General features: G+C 40.7%; 1 protein-coding gene across 1 annotated transcript in view; it reads right to left on the bottom strand.

Moving 5' to 3' along the window:
- The window catches only part of LOC309824193 (uncharacterized protein), a gene marked incomplete at its 3' end in the record, with an annotated part of 29322 nt that extends 17266 nt beyond the window's left edge, over positions 1 to 12056 (bottom strand). The window contains exons 1-2 of the mRNA XM_082656915.1: positions 11933 to 12056; positions 5278 to 5368 (exon numbers count right to left, since the gene is read on the bottom strand). Coding sequence (XP_082513041.1) covers positions 5278 to 5359 — 82 coding nt within the window. The 5' untranslated portion in view covers positions 5360 to 5368; positions 11933 to 12056. The remainder of the gene's footprint in view (positions 1 to 5277; positions 5369 to 11932) is intronic.
- Between the last annotated feature and the right edge of the window lie 371 nt (positions 12057 to 12427).

Below are 12427 nucleotides of genomic sequence, written 5' to 3'. Positions count from 1 at the left end.
GCGACCAGCAAGGGCTTCATTTCCAAAATATACAAACAGCTCATACAACTTGATGACAATAAAAGCAAACAACCCAATGAAAAAAATAGGCAGAAGACTTAAAGAGACATTTCTCCAAAGAAGAAATACAGATGGCCAATAGGCACATGAAAAGATGCTCAACACTGCCAATTATTAAAGAAATGCAAATCAAAACTACCATGAGGTACCACCTCACACCAGTCAGAATGGCCATCATTAAAAAGTCTACAAATAACATATGCTGGAGAGGGTGTGGAGAAAAGGGAACCCTCCTACAACACTGTTGGTGGGAATGTAAGTTGGTGCAGCCACTGTGGAAAACAGTATGGAGGTTCCTCAGAAAACTAAAAATAGACCTACCATATGATCCAGCAATCCCACTCCTGGGCGTATATCCAGACCAAACTATAATTCAAAAAGACACATTCACCCTGATCTTCACAGCAGCAATATTCACAATAGCCAAGACATGGAAACAACCTAAATGTCCATCAACAGATGAATGGATAAAGACGATGTGGTACATATATACAATGAAATACTACTCAGCCATAAAAAAAGAATGAAATAATGCCATTTGCAGCAGCAACATGGATGCAACTAGAGATTATCATACTAAGCAAAGTAAGTCAGAAAGAGAAAGACAAATACCATGATACCACTTATATGTGGAATCTAAAATATGACACAAATGAACCTATCTATGAAACAGAAACAGAATCAGAGACATAGAGAATAGACTGGTGGCTGCCAAGGGGGAAGCAGGTGGGAGAGGGATGAACTGGGAGTTTGGGATTAGCAGATGCAAACTGGTGTATATAGACTGGCTAAACAACAAGGTCCTACTATATAGCACAGGGAACTATATTCAATATCCTGTGATAAACCATAATGGAAAAGAATATGAAAAAGAATGTATATACATATGTATAACAGAGTCACTTTGCTGTACAGCAGTAATTAACACAACGCTGTAAACCAAGTATACTTCAATAAAAAATAATTAAATTTTTAAAAAGATTAATTCCTTCAGAAGAACAAGTACTACACATTCACAAAAAAAGCACCCTTTTAAAGTTTAAATTTTTGAATTTCTTTGCCACTTCCTTAGTTTTGATCATCTTGGACAATATATTTTTAATATTGACTTTTAAAAAGAATTGTGTTTCAGTGTTTGCTATCCTTAGAGAGACAGAAACAGATAAGTACAACTAAATACTCATTTTTCAAAAGTCTCAAAAGTATAAGGGAAATGAAAGTAATTATATCTTCAAATGATTTTGGGGTATGTTTCTAATTCCATACTTCTGATGCGATTAAAGATTAAAACTGTATTAAGACATTTGAGACATGCCGCATTGGTATTAAATGAATTTAATTTGGTGTAAAGTGGTAGAAATATTTTCTTCAGCAAACATACCTGCAGATATAAAATCACAACCATAAATCTACAAAAAAGCAAGCTATTGAATGAAATCTGATTGGTTATTTCCCTGCAGTATGGATCTGCTAATAATTTAATTTGCTAACAGAAGCCAAAATTTAAATATACATATATATATATGTGTGTGTATATATATAATCTCTTCAATTTTAAATAATTCATACATATGAACAAGTATACATACACATATATAACAATTGTTCATATATATATATATATATATATATGTAAACAATTTAAATTAAAGACAGTACATCTGGTGGCCTATTCCCCCCCCCCCCCCCGATTTCTAAAGAACACCATATTCTATTCTAGGCAGTGGAATGTCAATCCACCTTAAGGGCTGTTCAATGAGCATATCTGAGAAACCACTGGTTTAGCCAATGATGTACTTATTGAGGGAGGCCCTAGTGCCACTGTCAAGAGCTTATCCACAGGAGAGATAAGAAGGTACTTGTTTGGTTTGTGAAAAGAAGGAGTAGTGAGGAATGGCAGGTAGCTGCAGGCTGATGACACGTGATGTCCATATATATGTAGAACCAACACACCCATAATTGCACCCATTTTCCATACCCAAATCCAAAGCCTTTATATCATTAATCCCAGGCAAAAATGGTAAGATTCATGTGTGTTACTATCCCACGGCTTCAAGATGCCTATAAACTCATATGAGTATGTCTTAGTTTTATCAGTGGAGGACAAACCAGGCTTCTATCACCAAGCCCCATTCCATAACAGGCAAACCAGTCCAAGACTTCTCTGAGTGCTGCAGGAGAGTCTATGGAAGGGGCGCTCACTCCACTGTGATGCCTAAAATGCCTTTGCACAGAGCAAACATTCAATACATGCTGAGTGAATGAATGAGTGAACTGGTGTCATAAAACAGGCTTATTTCAGGGAAATTCCATTCAACAGGCTGGCATTCCTTCCTACCCATCGTAACTGTTAAGCTTGCCATCAGACAAAAATTTAATTATAAAACGTTAGAGCTGAGGAAATTTTAGAAACTATCTACTCTCCAGAGGTATACAACTTTAATTTAGTGGTAAAAATCACTAGGAGTGACTTAGGAGTCTATCAGACCTGAGTCCAAATTCCACATCTACCATATTTTGGTGAGCAAATAACTACTTCTGAGGCTCTGTTCCGTGTATGCATTATGGGATATCATAATAATACATACATTAATTGTATGACTATCAGGGGATGAAATGACACAATCCATTTGCCATGGTCGGCTAAGTAATTTGCACCAAGTAAGCACTCAAGACATTAGCCAATATTAATAGTGGAGAGATGAAAACAAAACTCTGGGACTGATGCCTACCCTAGTGGCCCCAGTGGTCATAATGACTTTCTTCCATTCAGCCTGCTCTCTTCTCACTAAGACTAAGGAAGAGAAGATGAACGAATTAGGAATAACAATTTGAAAATGGTGTTATGCTCCCTGAATGAACGGAATTATAATAAAATGATTCATGAGTTCTGCAGAAATATGATGAGACTTTAGATCTTTATGTTAGTTCTCTACAAAACCAATTTATGGCCCTAAGATGTACCTTCCCACCCAGCCCCATCCTTACCAGGATCAAATATCATTGTAAATGGAAAAGTCAACAACACATAATCAACAAGCTAACTTACAAGCCAGTGAAGTCTTGGAGGTTTGATAGAGAAAATTCAGATTTATCATTATATGTAAAAATAAGATGATATGAAGAACTCAATCTAAAAAATATTACCTGGAGATCTATAATCTCTACAATAGTGCTATAAAAAGTAAAGAGCTAGAAATCTATTTAGACGGTTTTCCTTATAAGAAAGCACTTTCTGTATAACTTTTAATGTACTATTGATGAGAACAATTCAACAAAATTCAAATAAATATCTGCAGATGTCCTACAAGAAGAAACGAACAGAGTTAGATGTGACAGGGGATAACTGGACTTCAGGATGAGTAAGACCCTATACTTGACCTCAATAAATTAACGTGAAATACAGTGGATGAGTCACGTACAGAATGTCAGAATTCTAAAAGGCCAAGCTAAGTACCAAAAGGAACATGTGGGGACTCTTAAGAAGGAAATAAAATATTGGTTAGTTGATTATGAAAAGGCAGAAGGGAGTAGGTTCCCTTTGGCTGCTCTTTGAAGAGATCACTTCCTTTCCCCCCTAGTCCTGAGGCTAGGGTGGCATGGGCAATAGAGGAATGTGGGGACTGAGAATCATTTCTACTCTCACCAGAGTGGCTGGAAGCAGATTTTCTTACCAGGATGTAGTAGTATGCTAATATTTAAGGGTTCTTGAGGTCAGAGAGAAGGGTTTGAATACTCCGGCTCCATCTCTTGCTGTGGGTCAAGTTTCTTACCTTTCCAACACCTCGGCGTCTTTATCTGAAAATTGGGGATGATGATAATGTCTCCCACCTGAGTGTGAGAACTATATGATATAGTGCATACGCAGGGCTAAATTTGGTGCCTGGCAAACAGAAAGTGCTCAGTACGGCAGGCCAGTGTAGTGACAATAAAGGCAAAGATGACGGGGGTAGTGCCGGTGTTGCTTCTGCCCCCAGAACAGGCTGTGACTGGGAGAGAGTTAAAGCACCTTTGGGTTCATGGGCGTTTATATATAAGCAACGGTTGATCAATGTGAGCTGGTTGTCCAAATGATTATGTGCAATCTAAGAAAAAAACGGGCCTCGGATCTGCTCAGCTACTTAATAATATTAGCAGCGGTAGTAGTCAAAGAAGCTAAATTTTATTAAGTGTTTATATGCCAAACAACGTGCTGAACGTTTTAAAAGGATTTACTCACTTATTACAACGAGGCTATACGCTAGGTCCTGATAATGTTATTCGTCTCTTTCAGATGTTGACTGAGCCTCAGACGGGTTACAAAAGCACCTAAGATCCCGTTGTCAGTACATGACGGAAATGAGTTCAAATCCAGCCTGTCTGACTTGTTCTTAATCACTAAGGTATGAAATTAAGCATGTTGCCCTTTGCCTGATTCTCCTTCTGAGGCCTGAATATTTCACTTAGCTCTCTGAGTGCAGAAGAGAGAAAATGCTCTCTCCTTGACCCAACTTGGCATCAATATCCAACTCCCCTTCTCAAAATGGGTTGCTTCAACGAGCAGCAATGAATGCCGGGTCGTGGACCAGTCACCTTGATGACTAAGAGTCAGACACTAGGGAAAGAAAATGCTCTGTGACAAACCTACCCTTGTACAGAAACAAGACAGAAATGGAGGGACAGGGCAGAAGATAATGGAATAAGGCATAGGAAAAATAGCACCTGGCATCGTGATAGTAATAATAATAACAGTAGTAGTAGTAGTAATAGTAATAATAATAGACTTTACTATGCTCTAGGCATTGTATTAAGTGCTTGGTGTAAGTGACTTCATTTTAACATTGAAAACAAGTCTATGGGGATGAAATATTATTAACATCATTTTATAGGCAGGAGTATTGAGGTTCAGGTAATCAGGTAAATTGCCCAAGCTCATATGGTTAGCAAGTGGAAAGCAGAGATTTGAACCAGCACCTACACTCCTAACCATTATGCTATAACCATTACGCTGAAGACATAAGAATTCCAATGGTCTTTCCCCATAACCCACTCCTGCACTCCAGACTTAAACAGTCCAAGATCAAGAGAGAGCAAGCTTGGAGTTGCCACTCTTCAGTGAGTGTCAATCATTTCAAAACAGTGTATTTGCTAACAAGATGCAGTTCCTGTGATAATCTTCTCAACCAGGTATCAAGAAACAGGAAGCAAAGGTTCAAGTAACAGTATGTTCCTACTTACGAGGAAGGTGGGACAGCATAGTTGACACTGGGCTTAACTGTTCTGGAAAACATGGTCCCAGTAGGCATACACGCTGGTACATTTTCCCCACCTACCAAATACAAAAGAAGTATTTCACTTCCATGTTGCTCTTCAAAGTTCCACCTCATTCGTGCCTGTCATTCATCCTCTGGCCTCTTCCTGTCTCCATTTCTGTACAGAAAGGCGCTGAGTCTCTGCTCTCGGATACGAAAAGGGTGTGTTAGGAGAGGGAGCCGTGGTACCTCGATGTCTTTTTTTTTTTTCATCTTAATTCTATTATGCCAACTCCACTGAACTTAATTAGAGTGAATACAGAATTACACAATTACCCTCTGTTCTATTCTTCAGATGTTATATTTTGATAAGATTTACGACATGCTGCTCTCCCCTTGAACGCCAGATGAACACTAGAAATGGATGTGTGTTGACATAAAATCTGTTATAATTACAATTAAAGTATAGCTTACATAATGATAGTGTTAACATAAAATTATAGATGTGTAGAGACAACGTGGTCATGCATTTTTTAGTATAAGTACATGCTTAGACCAATATCTGTTAGCGGAATGAAGATGGAAGAGAATTTTGGTTAAGCCACAAAGGCTGTTCAAGGACTTGCAGATAGCTAAGGGGAACTCAAAGACCAGTAAGATAATATTTCCCCTGCCATGTTTTCGATTGCAAAGTGAAGGGAAGATGTGAAAGTAAGTACCCCTATGGAAATTACAAGACAAGTACATTTTTTTCCTTGAATACCTGGGCAAATGCTTAAATTCTAATGTGTATCAGTGATGCAAATTTTCAACTGAGTTTGATAAATCATAAAATAATAATTATACATATATGTATATAAAACTGCATGGAACTAGACAGTTCATAATTACTTCTAATTAAAGAGGTACCCTATGACAACTAACTTAAACCTTACAAAATATGGTTCCAAGTACCCTATCAGAGTGAAAAGTAGGAGACTGAAAGGTTTATTGTAAATGTTTGTAGTCATGGTGTCTTAACTAAAACTACTGTGTCACAAATACTATTAAAATAATTGTGACATTTTATTCACTTTTACTGCAAACAACAAAACAAACTATAGGTATTTTTTCATTTCAGGTAATTATTTTAGCTAACAGTTATTAAATGTTTTGAGAAGACAGAGTGCTAATTGCATTACTTCATTTTATCTTTAAAATAGCGCTTCCATGTAATTATTCTTAATATCTCCATTGTATTAAAGTGTATCTCTAGTTTAGACCTTTCTTCAGAACTGCAGACTTGTGTATCCAACTGTGTACTCAGCATCTCTACTTGGACGTCACGAAAACATCTCAAATCTTATACCTCCAAAACTGGTCTTTAATCCCCCAAACATGCTCTACCCCAAACTTTTTCCATCTTAGGTGACAGTAACCACACCTTTCCAGTTCCCCAGGCCCTAAGTCTCGAATTCACCCTTGACCCCCTCTTCCTTTCCATTCTTGCATTCAAGCTACCACGAAATGCTGTCACAACCTTCCCAATGTGCCACTTCTGAGAATTACCAGCCGCTAGCAGCCTGGTGCAGGCCACCAACATAGACCTCGAGGATCCTGTAGTCGCCTCCCGAGATTCTCCCTGACTCCACTCTCTCCCCACATCCTCAAGGCCACAGATGGAGTTATGCTTTTCAAACAAGAGACAGTTCATGCCACACCTCGGCTAAAATCCTGCCCCTGGCTGCCTACATTTAGAGTAAAAGACACAATGCATGTGATGGCCTCCCAGGGCTTACCCAATCCATCCCATCACATATCCGACCTCCAGCCCTCCTGCTGTCTCTTCCTCCCCACTGACTAAGTCAGCCACGGTGGCCTCCTTGATATTCCTCCAAGCTGCCCGGCATATTTCTGCCTTAGAGTTTTGGGACTGGTTATTCTTGCTCCCAGGGAGTGGTCTCCCCATCATACATTCTGACAACTCCCTCACTTCAAGTCTTTGCTCAAATGTCAACTTATAAAATCCACCCTGACTACCCTATTTAAAATCAGAACCTACCTGTACACTCCTCCAGCACTCCCAACCCAAGCCTCTTCAGTGAACTTCACATCCTTCTCCTTAACCCGTAGCGCCCATCAACTTGTGACAAAGCATAGAATTTATTTATAACATCCGTTTCCACACGAGAGTGTAAGGAGGGAGAAAGCATGCAAGAAGGAGCACGCAGGCAAAGGCTCTTGTCTAACTTATTCATTGATAGTCCAAGCATAGAGAACAGGAAGATGCTTGATAAATAGTCCTGAAAAAGATACAGATGAGGAAACTAGTAGTAAAGTTCAGAAAGTTTAAGTAACTTCCTCAAGGTTCTAGAGCTAGAAGAGGGTCACAGTAGAATTCACACTTGGGGATGTCTAACTTCAAATCTCTTAGCCTCTCTGCTATCTTTTTTTTTTTTTTTTTTTCTCTCTCTCTTCTTTGCGGTACGCGGGCCTCTCACTGTTGCAGCCTCTCCCGTTGCGGAGCACAGGCTCCGGACGCGCAGGCTCAGCAGCCATGGCTCACAGGCCCAGCCGCTCCGCAGCATGTGGGATCTTCCCGGATCGGGTCACGAACTCTCAACCACTGCACCACCAGGGAAGCCCCTCTCTGCTATCTTAAGTCCATGCAATTCAGGATTTGTTTTAATCAGTGCCATGGAAATTCTCACTCCACTGAATAGGATCACTAAAGTGTTCTCTGTCTAGATTTATATATATATTTTCCATTTAAACAAAGGAAACAGAAGAGGGGAATTCATCATGGGTTATTGCGGTAGTTTTACAGCAATTTTAGCAATAATGACATTTAAGTAATAGTGATATTTAATGATAGCATAATAATAATAAAATAATAGTTCTTAAATGTATTGAAGACAAATCGCATGCTAAACTCGGTGCTAAAATATTTCCATGTATATTTTGTGCAAAATCCTTATGAATATTCTATCAGATGAGCTTTATGTGTAACTCCACCAGGCATACTTCTCTTATGCCGCTTTCAAAGATAAGGAAATTGATGAGAAGTGTGGTAACTGTTTGATCAAGATGAGACTGGTAATAAGTTGTGAGTATGAATTTAAATTCAGGTCTAACTCCAGAATTTGATTCTCAATCCATACATGAAAATTCTGATAATTCCTTTGATAAGGGTATGTTCTCTCCTGGAAAACATCCCCCATTATGTCTGCCTGTGCTCACACCTTCAGAACACAGTCAAGTTTGAAACATGACAAAAATGTTTAAATAGTGTGCTTTAATAAATGGAAATATCTTCATCTAAACAATAACACAAAAAGGCAGGCTGAGCCCTTTGAAGTGGCTTCGTTGCTATCTTCCATCCAGAACAAGAGAAGGAATCGACAGCTGCAGAGTAAAGAAAGCATGAAACCCAGAGATGGAGGATTCTGTAAATGACCAATTACAAGACTATTAAGCCACACTTTCACAGCAAGAGGCAAAATATTCCATTAAACTGAAAATTCTTCTACCCCTCACTCCAAGGCCCACACAAACATTAATGTTGCATGTATTAGGATCTATTTCCTGTGCTCTATCAACTTGACTTTCAGCAACTGTATTAATACAGTCCTTTCGCTTTGCACATATATCTGAATGATGGATTCCATTACTGGAGTTTTGTAGAAAGAGTGGAGTGAATGAAGTAAAGTTTGGGAAGAGCCATCATAATCCATAATGATGGGCACTGAATCAGGACAAGAAGAAACCTCTCTTCTCATTTATTTGAATGAAAATTCTACTATATATTTATTGCCTCTGTACAGGGCCATCTGTTGAATAGTGGAAAACAAGCATCTTTCATTTGGAGGTAGGATTTGTGTGCTCAAGTTTCTATGGGCCTGCAGAATTAATCTTGTTTTAGAAATGAAATAAAATGTAATTTCTTACTGTAAGCAGATGTGGTTAAGCAACTGGCAACTTTGATGTCTTTAAATCACTGCAGTTTCAGGGTAGGCAAATCTATAATTATTTCAAGCACTTCTTTATTGGTGCAACAATTGAGCAGTGTACATAGTGGTCAACAACCTGGGCATTGTCAGACGACTCTAAGTTTGAATCTAGACTTTGCCACTCACCAGCTATGTGACTTTCAGCTATGAGAAGCACTTTCTTCAGCTTTACAGTGTGGATTATTATATGCCCTTTGCAGAACTACTGTAAGAACTAAATGTATATGGGCACAGGGGCTCATAGTAAGGGCTCAAATTAGTACTGTGGTCACTACTAGTAGTATTGAAAAGAAATTAGAACTTCTATTCTCATAAAGTGGGATATGTGTCCCTTTTCATTGTAATTTCATATCATTTTACTTTTGACCTTATAATTTAATAGCTTGATCCAAGAAACATTTAGCAGTAAATATAATTGAAAGAAGATTACCTGTCAAACATGAAATACTGTAGCATCAAGTGTGCTGGCACAATACTCTTCTCAGATAATTAACCTGTAAAAATATGTTATTGTCTTCTTTTTAATTAAGCACATTGAACATATATATTTACTGTGCCAATTGGCGAAAGGTCCATTAATTAATCAGTCTAACTATATGTTGCATAAACGTCTTCTAAACATAATCGTATATGTATTTTATTTGTTGGGAAATGTGTTTGAGATTGTTCTTTTCTGCCTATTTAAAGTAAAAGAGGGTGAGAAGTAGAGTTAGGCTTAATGTACTTTGTACTCGATTATGCCATGAAAATGCTTCTGTGCCCTGGAGACAACAACAAAAGATTTGCTTTAATGACAAGAATCAAGTATGTTCTAAAGCTTCCAGGTAGGAGGCGTATAGGTTGCAGTTTATGTCAGAAGTCTTTGCTCTCTCTCTCAACTGCGTCTAGATGGGAAAGATGTGGTCACAAATGCTTCAAGGTGATATAGTAAATGTTGGAAAAGAGGGGGGTAGGAGGCAGAGTTTTGAATATCTCAAACCTGAGCTAGAAGGATTTTATTTAAAGAAAATAGCGGATATTATTTTTCACTTAAGGAATGCCAGTCAGCAAACCTGACATTAATGTAGGAAATTAGCTCTTTTAGCTATGATGCTTTCAAATGCACATTACTGAAAACAAATTCAAAATAGTCAAAGGAAATTTAAAAACAAAAACCCAACAACAACAACAACCTCAACAAACAAGTACTAGAAATTCAGGGATGCAGCCATATTCAGATACAGTTGGATCTGGAAGTTCCAGAGTATCAGCAGGGTTCCAGCTCTCTCTCCATCGCTCAGCCCTGCTTACCTCTGCAAGACTTTATTTTACAGAAAGTCTCTTCTTGTGCTGGATGCTAACTGGGAGTCCCAGAGTCGTATCTCCCCAGCTTAGAAATTCCAGAGAGAAAAGACAATTCTTCCATTTTTCTCTGAGAGAAAAGTCCTGGGGAGGAGTCTGATAGACTTAGCCGAGGTCAGATGCCTACGCATGAGCCAATCACCTGCTTTACTGGAGTTCAGTCCCTGGGAGACTCATCCCTGGGGCCCGTGAGGAGGCAGGATGGCATTATCTGGCAGTTCTCCAAGAAAAGCCTGCTGTTTTTGTAAGATGAAAGGGGAGAGGACATGGATAATGAAACCTGTATCTGCTTCTGTAAAATCCACAGAATCTTACTCCCTGCCCTGTGTCGATGACCATGCAGTAAGCTGACCCAGGAGGTCTTTTTTCCCACAACAGTCTTTATATATATGACTAAGGAACACACTGGTAAAAGAATATGGGAGAAAGTCTGAGTATGACAAGTCAGCTAGACTGATATTAACTTTAAAAGCTGTGTGAAAATATCCTTAAAGAGTTGCCCCCAACTCACTCAAAGTCCAAAGTTGGAGCTGGAAATACAATGTCATGGAGTTTGGATAAGAACAGGTTTTCTCCAAGCTGAACTATGACACAGAGAGTAGAGACTTCTAGAAACTATACTTTTTCAAAGCAAAAACATCACATGAGAAAAATGAGGCCTAGAAAAATTAAATGACTTAAGGTAACATAGCTAATTAATGACAGGACTGAGACTAGAGTATACTTTGTGTAATTGGCTATGGTCTTTTTTGTTTGTTTTTGTCATCACTTCAAAACGAGACAAACTTAAAGAAAGGAAACACAACCAAGGCTCAGTGGTTGGAAAAGGGATGGATGCGAACGCCCACTTGTTTCTTACGTATAAAGTTACCCCTCGCAGTGTTTTGGAGGAGAAAACGCTGGCTCTTCCCAACGTTGGTTACATACACAAAGATTCCAACGACAAGACAAGTGCTTTGCAAACAAAGTAACTAGAACCAGCTCAGGCTTCCCCGCGCCGGGTCCTACGTTCCACGGTCAGAACCACCAACTGTATCCCCCCGGGTAACAAAGTGATTCAGAAAAGCTAGCGTCTTCAGAGAAGAGAGAAAACTTAGCCGGGAAGAGAGTCAGGAGAAAATTGCTCAGCTTCTTGCTGGGGTCTGAAACGATCCCAACAGAGTCCTTAAACCCCTCAGGTTTCCCCAATCAAGCACCCTCGCCTCCAACCTGGGCCACCCCAGATCTGACTATCAGAGGAAAGAAGTCTGCGGACGCACGGAGAGCTGACCACCCCACGAGAAGGACCTACGCGCGGCCGCACCCACTCACCTGCCGCTCCCCGGGAGACTGGAGACCAGCCCGGGGTCCAAGTCCTGGGCTTGGCAGACTCGTCCCTCTCCGGGCCCAGCTCCAGCTCACCTCGGCGCCGCCCGCCTGGACGCCGCCATCTTGACCAGAAAGGGGGCCTCGCGCCGGAGGCCCCTGAGCGGGCGCCCTGAGCGGAGCCGGAGCGCCGGGGAGCCCCAGGTCGGCGCCCTACGTCCCCCGCGCGCTCGCGCCCCGTCCACGAGCGACGAGAGTCCCGCACGCAGCGCCCTACCCAGGCTTCCGCGGAACCGACGCCCCACGCAGCCCGCACCACGGCTCAGGCGGCGCCGAGGGCGGCCCGGGCGGAAGAGCGGGCGCGGGGCACGCTCTCGGTAACCTGGCAACGCGGAGCAACCCGGCGTCTCCGGCGAACCCCACCCCTCCACCACGCGGAAGCACGGACCCCCGCACCCGCCGCCCAGCCCGCGCCGCCCTTCGGTCGTTCCGCCCGCCGCT

The sequence above is a fragment of the Grampus griseus genome, assembly GCF_964374135.1.
Source record: "Grampus griseus genome assembly, chromosome: 6".
Taxonomy (NCBI): Eukaryota; Metazoa; Chordata; class Mammalia; order Artiodactyla; family Delphinidae; genus Grampus; species Grampus griseus.
Note: the sequence above shows the minus strand (reverse complement) of the source record. Positions and strands in the feature narration are given on the sequence as shown.